Source organism: Mus musculus, chromosome 3 (genome assembly GCF_000001635.26).
Source record: "Mus musculus strain C57BL/6J chromosome 3, GRCm38.p6 C57BL/6J".
NCBI lineage: Eukaryota > Metazoa > Chordata > Mammalia > Rodentia > Muridae > Mus > Mus musculus.
This window is the reverse complement of record NC_000069.6, coordinates 53036405-53055898: the sequence shown is the minus strand read 5'-3', so window position 1 is coordinate 53055898 and position 19494 is coordinate 53036405. Positions and strand designations below refer to the sequence as shown.

The 19494-nt window shown below is 43.4% G+C and overlaps 1 protein-coding gene across 1 annotated transcript in view; it reads right to left on the bottom strand.

The window, feature by feature from the left end:
• Positions 1–14352, bottom strand: part of Lhfp (lipoma HMGIC fusion partner) — a 220133-nt gene extending 205781 nt beyond the window's left edge. The window contains exons 1-2 of the mRNA NM_175386.3: positions 14125–14352; positions 12208–12780 (exon numbers count right to left, since the gene is read on the bottom strand). Coding sequence (NP_780595.1) covers positions 12208–12592 — 385 coding nt within the window. The 5' untranslated portion in view covers positions 12593–12780; positions 14125–14352. The remainder of the gene's footprint in view (positions 1–12207; positions 12781–14124) is intronic.
• Positions 14353–19494: the final 5142 nt, after the last annotated feature.

The window sequence follows — 19494 nt, the reverse complement described above, 5'->3', positions numbered from 1 at the left end:
GGACTGACTACATTGTCAATGGCTGATGGTAGGAATGCATGCAGAATGAAAACCGAAGAAAAGGCCACCTTTGGATACTGAGTGTGGATCGGAAATATTTACACTTAATCATGGCTTTATTTTCAGCATAGCACCGATAGAGTACAAAAAAGAAAATGCCCGCCCTGCCTTGTACAATGAAGTACTTGGGTATGAGACACAAAGTGACTCGCCGAGACAAAGGAAGTAACTCAGCAGTACAATGCTGAGAACATGGGCCAAGCGCAACATCAGCCCCGATATTGTATTTCGCTCCAATGAACACCTGGATGTAAAGTTTTCCTGAATGATTTTATGGGAGTCAGCAATCCAGTGTGTAGGAAAATGAGACAGGCAAAGTTTGCTGAGACTGCAGCAGGGGCACATGACAGTCACACAACGGGGCACAGTGCTCTCGCCACCTCCACTAGAAAAAGAACGATGCTGATAGACTCCACAGGAGCTGTGGCAGCGGGGCTCCTCACCAGATGTGCAGGGGTGATGCCACAGGAAGTCTGCTCTCACAGGGGGTCTGGAAAGAGGCAGAGCTGGCTCTGCAGAGTTGTGGGAGGTGGGAGGTAGGGGGGAGTAAAGGTGAAAGACAGAGCTCTCAAAAGCACGGAGATAGGACTTGGCAAGGAAAACCCTAAAGGATTCAGTTTAGCTGATATGGAAAGGGGTCCGAAGCTCCATCACCAGTGGGGCCAGAGAAGCATCACAGAAAGTCCTTGTCTTACAGGGGCAATTGATAAATGTTGGGCCACAATCAGTCAAGATTCTTCTCTCAGAACCATGAAGATAGATGGGAAAGAATAAAACAAACTGGGGGGGGGGGGGGGGGTCCAGGCAGAAGGCTGACTCTGTACTGTGCCAGTGTTTTAAGTGTACCAGGACACTAGAGACAATACTGAATGCTACATGGTGAATGCACACCGGAGTCACGGCTGTGGCAGCATGGTTTAGTTACATATAATTTGCATATCACATGAAGTAACTACCTCCAAGTACATTCGAGACAAAATTTCATTTCCAGAATTCAGTCTCTAGTCTCAAAATGAATCATTTTTACAGTGAAATTTACACCACCCATCTCTAACACCAATGTCAAAGTATCTTTCCTTTACATTGTACTTGTGACAGTTTTTAGAAGAGATATATTCTTTATTTCTCAGTTCCCCTGAAGATCAGAAATGCCAGCTCTCAAAAAAAAAAAAACCTGAGCTGAGCTCCAATCCTCACATCACTGCAATACACACCTGTAAATAACGTTACAAGCATCACTCGTTGACAATCCAACTCAGCAACAGTGTTGAAGCCTTCTGTTTGTAGAATAACAGTGGTGTATTGCTGAAGGAAAGAGTCTAGCAGCCAGAGCTGTGAACTTACAAACTCCTCAGTGTTATAACCTGAATCACAAACTCCTTTTATTACACCCATCACAGTTGCAACCACAAAGTTGTTGTGCCATCTCAAGATTAAGTGGGAAAGCAAAAGTTTAGTACATGATCCTCTTGCTATGTTCAACATGATTTTGAATTCTTCAAGAATGCAAACAAGTTGTTATCATGCTAAAAATACATGCACTGGAAGAGATATGGGGGGGGGGGTAAAAGAAATGTGTCTTGGTACAGGTGTGAATCAGAGGTAATGTGTTTGGTCTGCAGGTACAAAGCCGTGAGTTCTACACCCAGTGTAGACACCACCGGCAGTGTCTCTCAGAAGAAACAGATAAGACTGAAAAGTATAAATGAGAAAGGACATTGACAACACTGTACAGAAGCAAGACACAGTTGTGTGGACACTGAGAACATTCCAGATACCCACGGGGCATCTCAGACCATGGTCTGTGGAAGGCAAACACTGAGTAAAAAAAAAAAAAAAAAAAAAAAAGATGGAGTTTCAGGCTCAGGAAGATGACTTAGCAGGGGAAGTGCTTAACACACAAGCCTGCGGCGGGCCCCACACAAAGCTGGATGGTCATGGTGACCCCATGTGACCCCAGCACATGGGAGGCAGAGGCAGAGAATCACCAGCACAAGCTGGCTGGCAAGACCAGGCAAAGAGACAAGCCTCGGTTCATGGAGAGACCTACCTCAATACATATGGTAGAGAGTGATCAAAAAGATACCAACGTGCACACATGCACACAAAAAGAAGATCTTTTTATGTCTTTAATAAACTAAATAAATAATAGATATAATAATAGTCATAAAATAATGATATATAATGAATAATAAATGATGTAATAATTAATAAAATAAATAATAAGTATTAAGTAAATAAATAAGAATACTAATACTTCACAAACCAACAGGATTGCTATGGTGTTGCCCAACAGTAAACCAGCAACAGGTGAAAATGCAGCCCATTCTCCTCCCCTGTGTCCCTCATTCTCTCTTCCTCCGTGCCTGCCTTAGCCTCAGTGCTATGGTTCCATGTTCTTCCCTGGTGGTGTGCTCTTACTCAGCTTCCCCTCTGATTGTACTGCAGCGGCACACAGCAGGAGTCAGTAAGGATTGATTCAGTGGCCTATCAGTAATAGACATCGTTTATCAGTAATCTACTTTATCAGGCTTGATAGTATGTTGATAGATATACGTAAACGTCAGTGAGACGGTATTTCTTAAGTACTAACTGAACAAACAGAGGCGGGGGTCAGAAACACCAGGCATGTGTCCTGCCTTCTTAGTTTGCACAGGGACCCACAGGAAGTGAGCAGTACCTGAAGATCTGCTAACACGAGGGAAAAAAAAATACTAATGTATCATTTGACTTGCTAACTCGGGAAGACTTTGTTTTAAAATCTAACTCCATGTAAATTCTGACATACCCCGCATGGGGTAAATATTAGTCTGCACTTGGACCACGGGTGATGCTGCAAAAACAGCCCACTAAATACTACAACCCTATCAGTAACACCAAAACAATAAAATAAAATAAAATAAAATAAAATAAAATGTCGCCAAACACTACAACCCTAACAGTAACACCAATAAAATAAAATAAAACAAAACAAAACAAAATGCCACCAAACAAGCTACAAGCCTAACAAGCTAACAAGCTCAGAAGCAAGAGTTCAGAGAAAAGTAAACATTTCTTTCATGCCATTTCTACTGTCTTCCAACTCCCTCAGACTCAGATCTCTGGGTCTGTCTTAACTGGACTGAAACACCATTACGATGAGGCCACTGCACACGGAGCACAGTTGTCTGAAATTGCAGCAAAGTCAAATGTGTATCAAAAGGGGCCACGCGGGGAAGGAGAAGTCACTGCTGTGTCATTTAATAAACCCACTGAGCACCGAGGGCTCGGGCAGCCAAATTGAATTTTAAATGGCTCCTACAAGAGGTTATAATCAGGACAGCCACCGGTGGAGAGGGAGCGGATGAATGAACTGACTTTTTTTCCACCAGGGGATCAAAATAGAACACCATCTTTATGCATGAGACCAGAAAAAAAAAGCCTTCAAAAAGTTATGGTATTCACCCTTCACCTTTCTGCCTTTTGTCCAGTACTTGGACATTTCTGGACTCTATCTTTCCTAAGGTGGTCTTTTGTTAAGGAACATTATGCAAAAGGATTTTTATCCCACCTTGATTTCCATTGTGCTCTACTCCAGGCAGCAAAAACTACTCCCATCAAGTGAAAAGTCCCCCATGATCCTGACCATCACATAACTGCCAAGCAGCAGGCACTCTCCAGGGAAGGCTTAACATCCACCATTAAGTCAGTCAGACACTGCTGCTAGACACTCTCCTTTCAGCCAGCACAGCCAATGTGAGATGCGAAGGCTCTGCCTACTTGAGAGTACATGAAGAAATGTCTTCTTACGTGAAGTTTCAGAACCACAACCCTTGAAACTCTGTGTGTTCTAATCCTGAGCATTCTTATAAGTTCCATGCTCAGCCTTCCCGACTTCCCCTTGACCTCAAGAAGCTGGAACTCCCACTAGAATTTGAACAACAAAATGCCCCATGCTGAGCTGACCTCCTTGCTGTTGGAATCTGGAGATATCTTCCTCCTCATGAATGACAGCGACCTTCAAGGTGTCACTTGGACTTGAGACCAGAAAGACCATTGCTAATTATCTGGTCAGTGACAACCAGTTGCCAACATATCGCTCTCGCTCTCGCTCTCGCTCTCTCTCTCTCTCTCTCTCTCTCTCTCTCTCCCTCCCTCTCTCTCCTTCTCCCCCTCTCCCTCTTCCTCTCTCTCTTTCTCTCCCTCTCTCTCTCTCTCTCTCCCTCTCTCTCTCTCTCCCTCTCTCCCTCTCTTTCTCTCCCTCTTCATCCACATTCCTCTTTGCCTCATATATTTTGCAGAGTCCAGCTCGGAGGAATCACCAGCCAAGGGCTCCATAAATCCAGTATGAATTCTGACTGGAGGGTTTGAGAGAAGGGAAATGAAGACAGAGATGACCCTTCTCCCCAAAGCATGAAGAGAGGGTAGAAACTCAATGGCCACAATATGATTCTGTAGTGGGAATCTGGCCAGCAGAAAGCACTGCAGAGCGCCAAAGGTATATCCTTGCCTGTCCACCTGCCCCTACCTCTCTCTCAATCCTAGCAATACTGAATATTTAGAATAAAGGACTTGGATCTGAAGCTGAGTTTGAATAAGCACACCATGGGCTGATCTTCTATCATACCCACGCAGAGGGTGCAGATACTGAAAGCTTCCTAGCCCTGCTGGCACATTTGTTTGCACAATTTCTGATACCATCGTTTGGGCATCTTGACAGCAGATGCTAACATCAATATTCAACACAAGGCAAGCATCTGCTGTTCTGAAAAAAAAAAACTTTCAAAGAGCTCATATCCTATTGAGTTTGGAGCAGAGAGCAAATTATTATCACAACTCTCTCAGGCACTTTGCTGGACTCCAAAAATAAGATCTTATTTTAACATTTTGACTTTGTTCTTCCCCTTGCTAGAATATTATGTGAGAATGACATTTGCAATTTAATGTTTACAATTAGAGGTATAATATCTTTTTTTTCTCTGATTGTAAATTTGAAGATAGAATACAAATGGAAACAGTTATATCCCCCTAATCAGATAGATAGATAGATAGATAGATAGATGATAGATAGATAATAGATGATAGATGAATGATAGATGATAGATAGATAGATAGATAGATAGATAGATAGATAGATAGATAGATGATAGATAGATGAGTTAGACAGCCACATTAAAAACCTATAGTGAGAAGGCTAGGATAATGGTTCAATCAGGAAGCATCGGCCTTACAAACAAGTAGACTATTACCACCAACCTGCAATGAATTTTTGTGAAAAGTTGCTGTATAACACAACTACCAGGTTTCTGCCAGACTCATAAGCTGAGTCCAACAGAGAAAAATATTCACCTGGAGGCAGAAGAAACAGCTCAGAGGTTGAGAACACTTGCTGGTCTTACAAAGGACCTGAGTTTGGTTTCTGGCACCCGCATGACAGCTCACAACTATCTGTAACTCCAGCTCCAGAGGATCTGATGTCTTTCCCAGCCTCTGAAGTCACACATGGCACACAGACAAAATATCCACACATAAATAAATAAATAAATAAATCTTCAAACTGATCACCTGTGTTAAAAAGATTCAATACTGATCATGCTCAGAAACTCTAAATTCAAAATAGGACATAAAATAGCTTATAAAAGGATTTATTTCTGTTTATGTGTATTTGTGTGTATGAGCACATGCTTGAGGATCCTGGAGGGAGAACTGGATCTCTAGGAGGCAGAGTTACAGGTGGCTGAGAATCCAATGTGCTGAGAACTAAACCTGGGTCTTCTGCAAGAGCATGAACTAGAGCCATCTCTCCAGCTCCACAAGGCAGCATTTAATTAACACTTTCATAGGATAGTGATAGTATTTGTAGTTTACCTGATTTTTAAAAGTGGGGATATCTTTGGTCTCACTCTAAAATACGGTGTTCTCATCTATAAAAAGAGTGAGTTACTTGCTTAGCTGAGGCGACATGAAAATTGTACCACAGATTTCTTCACAAGATTGAATCCAAGTTAAATACTATATATCCAGTCCATTCTCCCTCCAAAGACTGTGTGTATGCCTCAACCCGCCAAAGCATCTATAGAGATCTGTTGTAATGGAATCTGATCATTTTCATAACTAACCACTTTGAACTCTTCTTGCTCCTGCTAATTAGATTATTCCTGCTCACACATCTCAGTAATAACAGTAATTAATGTTCCTCAGGCCTTCTTGAGGATTATACTTAGAGAGCAGCAAGGTCAATTCTAAAGGCATCAAGGATGAAAACTGTTGGTCTGGTATAATTATTTTTCTGATTTTTAACTCATACCTACAGAGCCACCTTGACTAAGTTGAAAGGTTCAAGTCCTGATGGTGGACAATGGTTCCTTGGTGTAGTGTGCAAACTTTGTGGCTCTTGTGAGGCCATATGGACACAATGTAAAGATCTCAGTTGTCTTTCTTGAGCTCTTTCTAACAAATGGCTATTAATTCACACCCCTCAGTCAGTTCACGGTGTGACAACAAACCAGTTTGCAGCTGATATACTAGTGAGGCTAACTAATCCACTCGTGACTCCAGCCTCTGTAATCTCTAGCTATGAACGGATTAGCTGGTGGCAACACAATAGGTATGTGAAAAAAATCACATGACTCTCCACTTTGAAAAAAAAAATACAGAGGAACCAAAGCAAGTCAGAAATCTCAGCAATTGAAGGGAAGACTGTTGTGCTGCTAACATGGCCAGCCCTGGGACATGATGGACAACGCCATAGACTGTCATTTTTAAGAATTACTGTCATTATTATTGTTTATTTCAGAGATACAACATTGGGGGAAAAAAAAGAAAGAAAAACAATAACTCAAACTGGGGGTGGGGTGGGGGTGGGGCTGAGTACAATTCTCCCAAAAAAGAAACCAGGAGCCTAAGATTCATAAACCGAAAGATTATGAGGTTGCATCACAAGATCTCAAGGCAAAGGACTCGAGCATAGCTCTCGAAATATAATCTTTCCCAAAGCAGAGCATAGAAAATAACAGTTTTTCTCTTTTGCTTTATAATTGCACGCATTAGGGTAACTATCGCCTAAGGCAAATTAGGATAATATAAAGAAGGCAACCTCCAAATTAACATGTCTGTTTCCACAGCCCCAATTCTAATGTTCTTCATCTCAAACCTTCTTTCCAAAAAACAAGTCTGATGGCTCTAAGATTGACACCTATATAGTCTACTCTGCGACCTATGCAATATGATGTACACATAGTAATGAATGAGGGTTTCGATGAGTAGCATTGGCTTGTTCAAGGGGTCTGTGCACCAGCTAGGCCTGTCGCTCCTAGAAAAACTTGTTAACCTGCTCCACCTTGGCTTAACCTAGCCCTACTGAACACTCTCTGGGGAAGAGCTCTGGACTGTTCATGAGGAACAAGCTCACTGGTGATATCTCTAGGCACCTTGTAGAAATAAACGAATGCTACATTGAATCCCTGCATGAGAGGCTTAGAAGCTCCACAGCAAAGTATCCAAACAATGGGAAAAGTCTTAGATCAAAGCTCAGAAAAGCTCTTCAAGTGAAAACTAGGACTGACATCAATGGCTACACAAAACCTGCCTTTCACAAACATTACAAGGTATGGCACTACACACTTTGGTATTACAGGTTTTATGAATGAGTAGCTAATGTGTCGTCATTCCTGCATATAAGAAGCCTAGAACTTGGAGCAGGCAGGCTCTGGCATGCAATGTTAGTGTCATTCCACACAGTGGGTCTTCCTGCTCCCACCATGTCACACTCTATGTCTCTGGCTCAATCTTATTCCTTGTGTGTCATCAGTATACACAAGAGGTGTGATGAAAGGTGGAACTGGGTGAGCAGAAAGTCCTACCACTGAGCAAGAGGGGACCATCTTCTTTCATACCTCTATTGAAGATCAGGAAACTCTCCACCAGTCAAATGTTGCCCCTCAGGTACCCTCCCGACTTAACCATTACAAGGTGTCCCTGGTGCTATGGAGTTGACCAGCGGCTGCCTGGGCCATCCCAGTGAACAATTCCTTACTGGAGACCCAGACCCACTATGTGCCAACTACAGAAGCTAAACTATAGTCATGTTTTTAGTTTTCCTCCTATAAAGTCTTATTTCTGGTATAGAAGAATGATAAATGAGGAGAAGTTTTATATAACATAGATATCATAAACATATTAAAAATGCATATTATACATTTAAATTCAATTCCAGAAAAAGGTAACAAGAACAAGGCAACTCAGATATACCCAACAAAAACCAGACTGTAAAGGTGGGAACCCTCCTTAGCTGGATTATGGGAGCTTAGATGTGGTCATGGCACAACTCACTTTAATTTCTCGAAGTCAACCATTTACCATTTAGGAAGTCATCTTAAAATAAGAAATGTTGTTCACAAAGCAGCAGTTTTAACTGTGTCCCCAGAAGCAACAGCAGCGTTATCACCTAGAAAGTTGTCAAGAAAGCAAATATCAAGTCCTCTGTGTGTGTGTGTGTGTGTGTGTGAGAGAGAGAGAGAGAGAGAGAGAGAGAGAGAGAGAGATAGAGATAGAGACAGAGAGACAGAGATTGCTATCCAGTTAAGGACCTGAAGCTAGGGGGTGTAGTTTTAGTGGTAGAGCATATACCATATGTGTGTCCTAGGAGGCATGATTGACTGAATCTCTCTCTCTCTCCCTCTCTCTCTCTCTCTCTCTCTCTCTCTCTCTCTCCCTCTCCCTCTCCCTCTCCCTCTCTCTCTCTCTCTCTCTCTCTCTCTCTCTCTTTGTGTGTGTGTGTGTGTGTCTTTAATGGCTACACAATTTTATACTGGGTAAAGAGAGACAGAAGTCAGACATCTTTTTTTTTTCAAAACACCCTAAGCACACCCCATACATGCTAATATTTTTATTATACATAATATTTTCTAAAGCCTTTCTACAGACCTTTTAAAAACTGAAGAATAAGTAAAACTTAATGTTTACTGTTTTTAAGTTATGACATCAGCATGTCTTCTAATAAAGACAGCAGCAATAAAGTTCACCTACAAGTTATCTCAGGGAATATGGCATTTATTCATCTCTTGAAATATTCCTAAGATTGGAGGTCTTTATACAGAAGTCCCCATTTTATGTTGGCCTACTGGCTGGAAGGAGACATTTTAACTTCCGATCATCCATCACAACAATACTCAAACCCAAGGATGACACGCTGTCCTTTACCTTGTTCCAAAATACTGCAGGGGTTACACTGCCCGATGTCACACCATATGGGCAGACTCCAGACCCAGCAGGCCACAGTAAGCAGGATGCCTCTGTATCTCACCATTCCGCTGCTTCCTGTTGTTTTTGGAACAACCCTCACTTTAGCTAAACATATCCCTGCTTGAAGATTCATTTTTAGTAAGAGAGTCTGTCTCTCTCCCGGCAGAGTCTCCTAAATGCTCTTCCATTCTGACGCTAATCTCAAGACTTTCAGAACTCCTTGATTTGCCATCTCCTGGTCTTTAAAAACACTCACTCACTTTATGAAGAATCAAATAAACCCACTAACCACATAAGTTTTGAGAATTTAAAAATAAGAAACAATTATGTAGTGAACAACCAGAGGGGGGGGGGGAACCTTCTGAAGGCATTTTGTCCTGTCATCTTTTCTCCTATTGGCTGTTGATGGTTAGTGACCGATTTTCAAACTCTCTCCATACTTCATGTCACTTTTTAACTCTAAATACACAATTTTCTGTGGTAACAGGTACATCTATTTAAGAGGTAGGTGTTTTTTTAATAACTCTCTTAGGTTTTTACTACAAGATTTTTGCCTGACCTAAGAAACATGTATAGGAAATAAGGCAATGCCAACTATTGGAGGCTGTTGAGATGGGTAAGAACGCCCACTGCGTGAGTATAAAGACCTGGGTTCAAGTCCTGACACATGCAAAAAGTCGGGCTTTCTTGTACCAACCCAGCAGCATTGTTAGGCTTTCAGGCTGCTGGTCGAATTCCAGATCCTGTGAGAGACTCTGTCTCAAGGGAATAAGGTGGAGAATGAAGGAGCAGGATACTGGATTCCATCTCTGGCCCTTGCAGGCACCTACATATGTACACAAGCTACACAGAAACACAAGCTCACACCAGAAGAAAACAGAAGACAGAAAGGAGGGATGGAGGGACAGAGGGTGGGGAGTGGAGGGACGTAGGGAGGGAAGGAGGAGGGAAGAGCAAAGTATGATTATCTAATATATATGCATTTGTGTGTCTCAAGTGTATTCTATAGAATGAAGAGTTAGCTCCATATAATTCAAAAATAAATCTATACACGAGATCATAAAACATATATACAAAGCAAAGCATGGTTATTTTATATATGTGTATATAAAATTTTATATATATATATATATATATATATATATAATGTCTATCCCCTTGGGTATTCTATAGAATGAAGAGTTAGCTCCACATAATTCAAAAAAATCCATACCCAGCTAAGAGAGAGAAGAAGAAGTCTCCTGGGCCTCAGATTCACTTCTTGTGGCCTTCCTTCATTACACGTTTAAAGGTAATCAATAAAAGCTGATTTCTCTTTGTAAGCATTTTCCTATTCTGCCAGAAATAATAGCAGTCTCTGCTCTAAAATGAAAAAAAAATGGAAAGTAATATTTACCATAAGAGGAGAGACTGGAACTGCCTAAGCGTTTTTCCTGTGCCAAGTAAAACACCAGCAAGCTCCGTTTATTCCTAAAGAAAAAGATTCCTCTCACTCGCCCTAGCGTTAGCCCTGCTCTGAAAATCTGCGACAACAGGTTTTCAAACACTGTGTTTACAGTTACACTCTTCAATGACAACCTCCTTGTTTCCTAAGAGTTTTACTACATTTCTGTAGAAACATGTCTATTAAAGTCAATAAAGGAATAGGAAAACAGGCAGGAGCGACTGACAGCCCCCATAGCACCCCCAGCCCCGGCACAGTGTAAGATGGGAAACCCCAGTGAAGCTAATTCCAGATAAGAACACAAAGGCGTGCACATAAATCTAAGTCTTGCCGGGAAGCACAAAGTGGCTTTGCTCTACCCATTCTCAGCACGCTGACTTACAAAGCTGTACGATAAATAATCTGAAATAAGGGGTTCTCTAATCTGTATTGGATGCCTCAAACATGGCCATTTTAAGGGCCTTTTCTTCTGGAGTCTTCAGAAAAGACTGTAAGAAAACTATCGAGTGGAAGAATAATACACTTTTCCTTTGTTATGAAGTTCCACACACACTTTCTCAGGTTTTCCCGGCTTCCTGTTTCCCTTCCGTCTGTCCCATCTATGCAGGCTGTCATATTTCACCAGGCCATATTGCAAATCAGACAAGTTCAGCCAGTCAGGTTGAGGGATGGAGGTGAAAAGGCCCAGTGGAAAACATATAAAGTGCAATTAGAACCATATGACCAGAGATATTGAAGCAATACTGGCTGGAAGCGCGCCAAGTGAAAGTCAGACCTCGTCTGGTGTTACTGAGACTATCCAGCGCGTTTGGGACAGCACACACCATTCTTTAAACACTGTATTCTTTTCTTTCCCCTCACAGAAAAAGTTACCAAAGAAGTTAAGATCTCATACTGTAATCAGCCTAGAACTGTATTTGTAACATAGTGAAAAAATATACTTGCCAAGATGAAATTGGGCATCTGAAACTTACTTCGAAAAGTATTATAAAATTAAACAAAGGTCAGTGTTATATCCACTGAGAGTCTTACGGGGGTTTCATCATGATCACAGTATTGAATCGGACACCTTTTGCATTTTTCTATGAAGTCTTTGCCTCTAAAGACCTCAAGTGTTTAGCAAGGCAAAAACAATCCATGGGTCTACTGTTGGACAAAAAGATGCTATGAAATACCAACTATCTCCCTAGCACATATGTTACACACAGCCCATACATGTTTGTGTCTCATAGGTTGTACCCAGCAGGCCACGGATGCATATATTTAAGGATGAACAGGCATGAAGAACCCTGACACTGTAAAAAGAATTCTGGCAAAAATCTTGGACTTTGCTGGATCTCTTACCATGGCCACTTCAGATCTATTTTTTCTTGTACTCCAAATGCCAATTACAACCAAGCATCAGAAGACAAATGAAACATAATTTTCTATACTGCTTTGAGATTCTATGGAAACAATTCAAGTTTGGCAAAGTCACTTACCCCCCAGGAACTGGATTCCCCCAGCCACTCTTCCTACAGTCCTGGAGATGAGTTCCGACACGCAGCAACCCATCAGGGCAGTGAGAGCCACCAGGAGCAACAGGCCGCAGCCAAGGCCTGTCACTATGGTACAGATCCTCCACTCGGTGCTGGGGATGCCCTGGAAGGAGGCATAGCGCCCACACTCCTCCACCATCACCATCATCTGCCGACTCTCATCGTGAACAGGATAGGAGCACCTCCGGAAAGTGCCAAAGGATACAGGCTTGCCTAGCTGAGACCCCCAGAGCCAGTATGGCATGAAGAACCCCACACAGGAGGTGGCAGCGGAAAGGAAGGAAAGCAAAGCCCAGATCACCCCAGTACAAGTCAGGCTGGACGCCATCTTCCAACAGGCAGTGCAATGAGGGTCCGCTGTGATTGCACTAAAGGTGTGAAGGAAGGCGTGTAGTCACAAGAAACTCCCAGGTAGTCCACCGCTCTTCAAGGCGTATGTAGCTACTTGCCGTAACAGAGTTTCAGTATTACCGCGATCAGCTTCTCATACTTTGGAGTGAAGATGGCTGGTGGCCCCTGGTAAAATGGAATAGGAAACAAGGAAAGCTAAGTATGTCTAGCATATTTACACGTCTCAAGAAGCTCCACGGTTTTCATTTAGGAAACTTCAAACTTCCTTCAACGCTTCAAAAGTGGGAAGAACTAATTCTCTCCATACGCATCTCTATACAAGTTTTGCCAAACTAGCTCAAAGCTTTTCCACGTCTTTATCTCCTGTAAAAATGCTCCCAAATTAACTCTGACAGCTATTTACTTAAAGAAACGAATGGCTTCTATTTGCCAAGCCAGTGAATTCATTTCACATACTCACATTAAAAGCAATGTAGCATTTTTTACTAGCAGGAGACATAATTCCGGATATTAAAATAAAATGGACCATACAGTAGTTTGTTTATTTGGCTTGCAAGTTCACACTTAGTTTCTAGCCACTCCTCGGCATCACTTGATGAGTGTGCCAACCAAGCAACATGATAGTGGGAACTTCATACAATTACAGAAGTACTGTAAATTTAACTAACAGTATTCACCACTCAGGTGTATACATTGGATATATAGTTACACACCCCCAGTTACTGTAAATTTAACTAACAGTATTCACCACTCGGGTGTATATATCGGGTGATATATAGTTACACACCCCCAGTACTCGATAACACTAAAAACGCCTTCTGTCTTAATTTTCCGGGGCAAATGTGTTCACGCCTCCTATTTTGACTCCTTGGCTTCAGTGCTTTCACCTGCTGGCCATTTCAGACCAAGCACTCACTCTTTTCCAATACCTAATGTCAAGTCAGCTATTCAAAAGGGTTCGATGAGGTGGGCTGGCTTGCACACCTGGCTACACTCTCCACAAAGAACACAGAAGAACACCCCCACCCCGTCGGGTTCCATCTGCAAACTGCTTCCAAACTCCAGTCTCCTACACTTTGCTCGCCCTCTGTTCTGGATTCTACCCAAAGGGGAGCTCCCTCTGGCTACGGTTTTTAAAATCGTGTCAGCTGTGAGCAGAGGCTGAAGTTGAGTTGGTCTGGGGGTTACCATTAAAGGTGGGGAGTGGGAAGAAAGGGACCTCTTTCTCAGCTGGAGTGAGTTACCCTAGTCCAGATGAACTTAAACCCACCATCCTCCCCCAAAACTGCTAGACGCACGCACCGCACCCTGGAGCACACAGGAACACACACAATGATCTCTGGATGCAAAGCGGCACGGGGAAGTTCTTGCAGCCGGCTCTGAGAAAGGGACGGATAAGGATGGAAAGGAAGGCAGCACCCCCCGGAGGCCGACAGGACCTCAGCTGAACTATGCCACTCGGAAAGACAGGAGGGACCCGGGCACGGGGCCCCGGGGCGCGCTACTTACCCGGTCGGGCGGCGGCCGCGGTCCCTCGCGAGTCCCGGGCGCAGCACAACTTGCTGTCTTTCCCTGGCGGGGACAGCGCGGCACCAAAGAAGACTGTCTTTCTTGCCTTTGCCACTATCCCGACGGAGATCGAGGCGAGTCTGGAGAGCTGGGGTGGAGGGTCAGGGGGACCCACCCGGAGAGCCCGCCGGCTGCGGCCGTGCGGCCCGGGAACACGGTGGATGCCGGCTCCAGCTTTGGCAGGCGAGGCACGCGCCGCCTCTTCCCCGCCCTCCCTTTGCCGCTGTCCCCTCCCCTCGGCCCCGCCGCGCAGTCCTGGACGCGCGAGAGTGGGGGCGGCAGACAGACTGAGAATCCAGGGAGAAAGTTGCTCGCCTTCCCCGCAGCTCCCCGGGGGCGCCGAGGCCACACCCGACCCCTGTTTGCTTTTCTGGGTCAAACCCTGGGGTCTGGGGCTGCAGTGTTCGCGCGGCCTTTATGAGGACCAGGATGGGAAGTAGCCTCAGAGATGGGGAGAGCGATGTCTATGAGCTTTAAGGGGCTCTTGAGAAGTGGTCACTTTGGAGGGCAGAGAGCATGACGGGTGTGGACATAGGAAAGAGAAGGCTGGGCACGCCATGCGAGGCTGCTGGATTCCGTGGGGGCAAAGCCAGAAAGAAAGAAGGCAGGCTACTCCCCTGCCAGCCTCTCCCAACAGCTGCAAACCTTTGGGAACTTCTTTCAAGACATTTCTCTTCCTCTTTTTCCTCTTCCTCTTTCCTGGGTTTCCCCCCACTCCCTTACCTCCCCTCTCACCCTCTCTCCTCTTTCTGCTACCCTCCTTTCTCCTCCCGTCCCCTTCCCTGCCTCTTACCCACTCCACTCCCCAACCCATGATCAGCTTTAACATCTATCTACACAACCTTTGAATTTCCTTTCTGAAATCTGCTCCTTTTGATTTCTTCTCAGGCCCTGCCCAGTTCTGACTTGCCATCAGCCTTTTTAACCCTTCGGAAGCCAGAGCCGTATTCTGTGGGTGACTGACTGACCTCTGGAGTCTCCACAGAGGACAGTTATTTTAGGAAGCTGCCATCTGGGACCAGCAACTTTTGAAGTACATACTTGCCTAGATGCAGTTTTTGTGATGTGCCTTTTTCAAAGCAGCTGGAAGTAATAACTGGGTAGGAATATATTTCATAATAAAATTTCGAGTGCACCATTGAATTGGGCGGCATCAGCTGGAGACAGGTTGTTTCAGGATTGTTTGAAAGGTTTTAAGTGATTGATTCCAAGCCTTTCCTTTGTAGGAATAGGATACAGGTAATGAGCCTCCCAGGAAAGCGATGTAATACACATTAAGTTTATCACAATAGTCTTGAGAAGAGGAAAGAATAGTTCCTGGGAGACATTTGGCAGAGTCTGGAGATATTTGGGGTAAGCATGACCCATAGACTGGGAAGGCCCTACTGGCAGCCAGTCCATAAAGCCAGGAGTCTGCTCTGTAACTACACAGGGCACACCCAGAATCATCTAGCTTGAAGTGTGAGTAGGGCCAAGGCTGGGAAGTCATGTTTCAAAATGTCACATGGTTTTTAGCTCACCCATGAACCTCAGGTTTAGAGATCTGGATTTGAAGTTTTCCTTTGTTAACGTACGTTTTTTAACTCTGCTTGTGCAAATCACCAGTTATTGAGCATGGTGGCCATATAATAACAGGTCTGACTTGTAGCTAAATACCACCGCCTGGCTATCACATATCTCATATCTATGTAATGTGGAGGTAGCAGATACCAGCCTAGACAAAATTATACAGTGGCAGCCAGACTCACCCACACACAAACACTCACTCACACACTACCCACCGGGTATCCAGTCTAGGACACTTTCTCAAGCTTAGAGGAGCTTGAGAAAGTGACATGGATTGCCAAGGAGGCGTCCGTTGCAAATTCTTTCATTACTGCGTGTCAGTACACTGGGTGTATGAATAGATGACTTCATCTAATTCTCAAAAAAAGGGAGAGAAAAGCCACGAAGGCAGTTATCATTTCACAGAGAAACAGCTGATTAACCTGTAAGCATATGATTAAAACACAGACTTCTAAAAAAAAGAAATCTCATTATTTGCATTCTATTAAGTAATGTAAACATTACCGGAGAGGTTTGGCTAATATGAAAAAGGAAGAAATGAAGAAGTCAAAAGCTTAGAATCCTATCAGAATGAAATATTCATCATGTGTGGAGTCCTTGTGGGCTGCACTTCCTGGGACTCGACATTCCAACTCAGACGAGTCTGTCCCCTCATTTGTAAAACAGAGCTTGAAACCAATTCCATTTAATGTTTCTGAACTGTCAGTGTGATGGCAATATGGGCACTCCTACCTCGGAGAAGGGAGGTAGGGGTCATCTAATCTGTGCAAGTGGGTGACTGCACAGATGAGGTGACAGGTCTGGATCCTTCCAGTGTCTCACTCAAGGCAGCTATAGAATCACAACTCATTTCTTTTTCATCCCACCATATAATTATCTTCTCAAGCTATAAAATCTTCTGAATTACCCTCCAGATTCTGGCATGTATACTTTACCAGCACATGCATTATGCTATCTTTGAAAACCTTTGCATTCGATTTACATCTTCAAAGGATCCCTAAGTTTCTTCACAGCCGGAAGTTCCCACACAGCAGATGCTGATGTACCTCCTGCTCCAGGCTCGGGAGCAGAATGTTTGCCTTAAGCAGGGCTATTGAGTAGTCAGATGGTATCATGGAGGTATGGGAGACTGTGGGCATTCATGACAACACTTTCAGTTGCTTATCCAATGTTACTTCCAATCCCGCCCCCTTTGTTCAACAGATGCTCCTCTGACTTCCCTTAAACTCCGTGGTGGTTACTCAATGTCCCTGTAGCCAATGAATCTACTAAGGAGAACTTGGGGGAAAATACTCCGTGCTCAAGCAGGGAAGCCTGAGAGATTGTTTCCCCCATCTTCCTGGCTGTCTTTGCTCCTGTTCTTAAAGCATTAAATGTTTGGCATTACAACAACCATCTTGTATTTATGAGAATAGGAAGGCTATAGGGACATGACCCAACATTCTCACAATGTCAGCTCCTTATTTCCTTTTGAATTTTCTTTCTGATGGAATGATGGGCATGTGCCACCATGCCTAGACCCTTGTGAATAGTCCTGAGTAAACAATAAAGTGTTCATATGGTTTAAATCACCGTAAGTTGCGTGTTTCTTCTAATAACTGTATCTCTCATTAAGCACTATGGATACTGCATATGCTCAATGACAGTAATATACACAAGTCAACTTGGTACTATGGTGCTTGGCAAGGTGGGTACAGCAGAGCCTCACTAACTGAAAGTGGACAGAAGAATTAATGAACAGATTAACATCATGTGATTGCTATACTTGCTGTGGTGCAAGTGGAATTTCCTTTAAACAAATAAGGTATGCTACATAAGTCACTGATGTAGTGGTGAAACACGGGGAACAGAACCAAGCACTTCTGACCCCCGGGGAGAGGAACAAGAGATTTCTTTAGTTCCTATCTGCTGGAATCACCGTTGTCTAGCTGGTCCACCTTCACATCCTGTTCTCTCTTCCCCATCTTTTTCTCTTAAGAAAGCAGCAAAAGCTAAAAATCTTCTTTTCTAGCCTACACATAGGGTCAAGTGGAGATGTCACAGTTCTGAGAAATGATGATGGGGCCTTTGCATGCAGTCTCTTCTGGGCCAGAATCAGATATGATGGCCATCTAACCACAAAGTGCCCATGTTCCAGTTGTGGGATGATAGGTATGATGATAAAATTCAACACTGCAGGAATGATGATACCAGATATAGAAAGAATCAGGATTCTTTTTTTCTTTTTAGGTTTATTTATTTATTATATCTAAGTACAGTGTAGCTGTCTTCAGACATACCAGAAGAGGCTGTCAGATTTCATTACGGATGGTTGTGAGCCACCATGTGGTTGCTGGGATTTGAACTCAGGACCTTTGAAAGAGCAGTCAGTGCTCTTAACTGCTGAGCCATCTCTCCAGCCCCAAGAATCAGGATTCTTGATGCCTTCAGTTGATTACTGGATTACATCTGGGGCATGGGGGATAGTCATTGTATTTGAAACACAAGCTTTTCTCAAAGCACAGCAATAGAAACAGGAATAGTCTTAAACACAGTTTATAGAAGTCAGACCTACGAATAATGCAGAGAGGGAAGTTCTTATTGTTGTAAGTTTATCTGATATAAAGGTTTCCCTTGAAGCGCAGGCAGGAAGGCTGTAGGTACCTAAGAAAACTGTAGACAGGACAGGTGCTGATGGGACCAGGGAGGAGAAGTTTACCTGGCTACTCATTCCTGGAATGCCCGTCAGCTCTTCACCAATGAGAAAACATTCCTGAAGGGCACTGCTCCACCCGCACAACTGCAGTTAGTACAGAAGCAGTGAACTGCTCTCTTTCCCTCCTTGTGAACCAACCCCTCTGCTTCCTACATCCCATCTTGAGACTGATTTGAAAGGCTACTGTGAAAGTATCTTACTCCATTTTGTCAACCTTAGCCACAGGGAACAAGGTTCCTGGCCCCTATTTGAAGTCGTGTGACCAATGCTAACATGCCATTCGTACTCTTAGCACAGCTATACCAAATGGGGTTGGCCCATCCCACTTCCTGTGAATGTCCTTTAGTGCTTTTGTAGACTTGCGTCACCTTACCCGGCAGTCTACTTATGTACAATTTCTAAGCATAGCAAGCTGTATGACTATTCCCCAGAACACGCGTGGAAATAATGTGTATACTGCCTCTGATCCACTCCCAGCGGTGCTGTCTGCAAATTACCTTGAAAATGTAAAATGTCATGTAATTTCTATATATTATCCCCTTACACATTAAAGTAGCAGACAAATCTTAAATCAATAATTTATTCATAAGTTGGAAAATGTGAGGTATTAAATCACATTTAATATACTAAGGGTTTCACACTGAGCTGTCAAAATGGGAAATGACCACAATACATATTTTAGCTAGATGGCCAGTATGCATTGTGCATAGTTAGGTTTCTAATGAATCATGGTTTCTGTGCTACTATAAAATTATTATTCTTTTCTTTCACCATCATCTCAGGAGTGGTCTGTGGTTTCTATTTTTCTTTTCACAGTATGTAAAGAGATGTATTTTATGAGGACAGTTGACAGTAGATAAGAATTGTTGTCATATTTTGTAGGGTTTTAAGGCAGTGTATTGTTAGACATCCTAGACAGGGCTTTCAACTCACAGCAATTCTCCTGCCTCAGCCTACCAGGTGCTGCGGTGTCAGGCATATGCCATCATTCCCTGAAAGAGTTAATTTGTATGCACAATAATAGAGACTAGCAGTCGGTTGTAACCTCT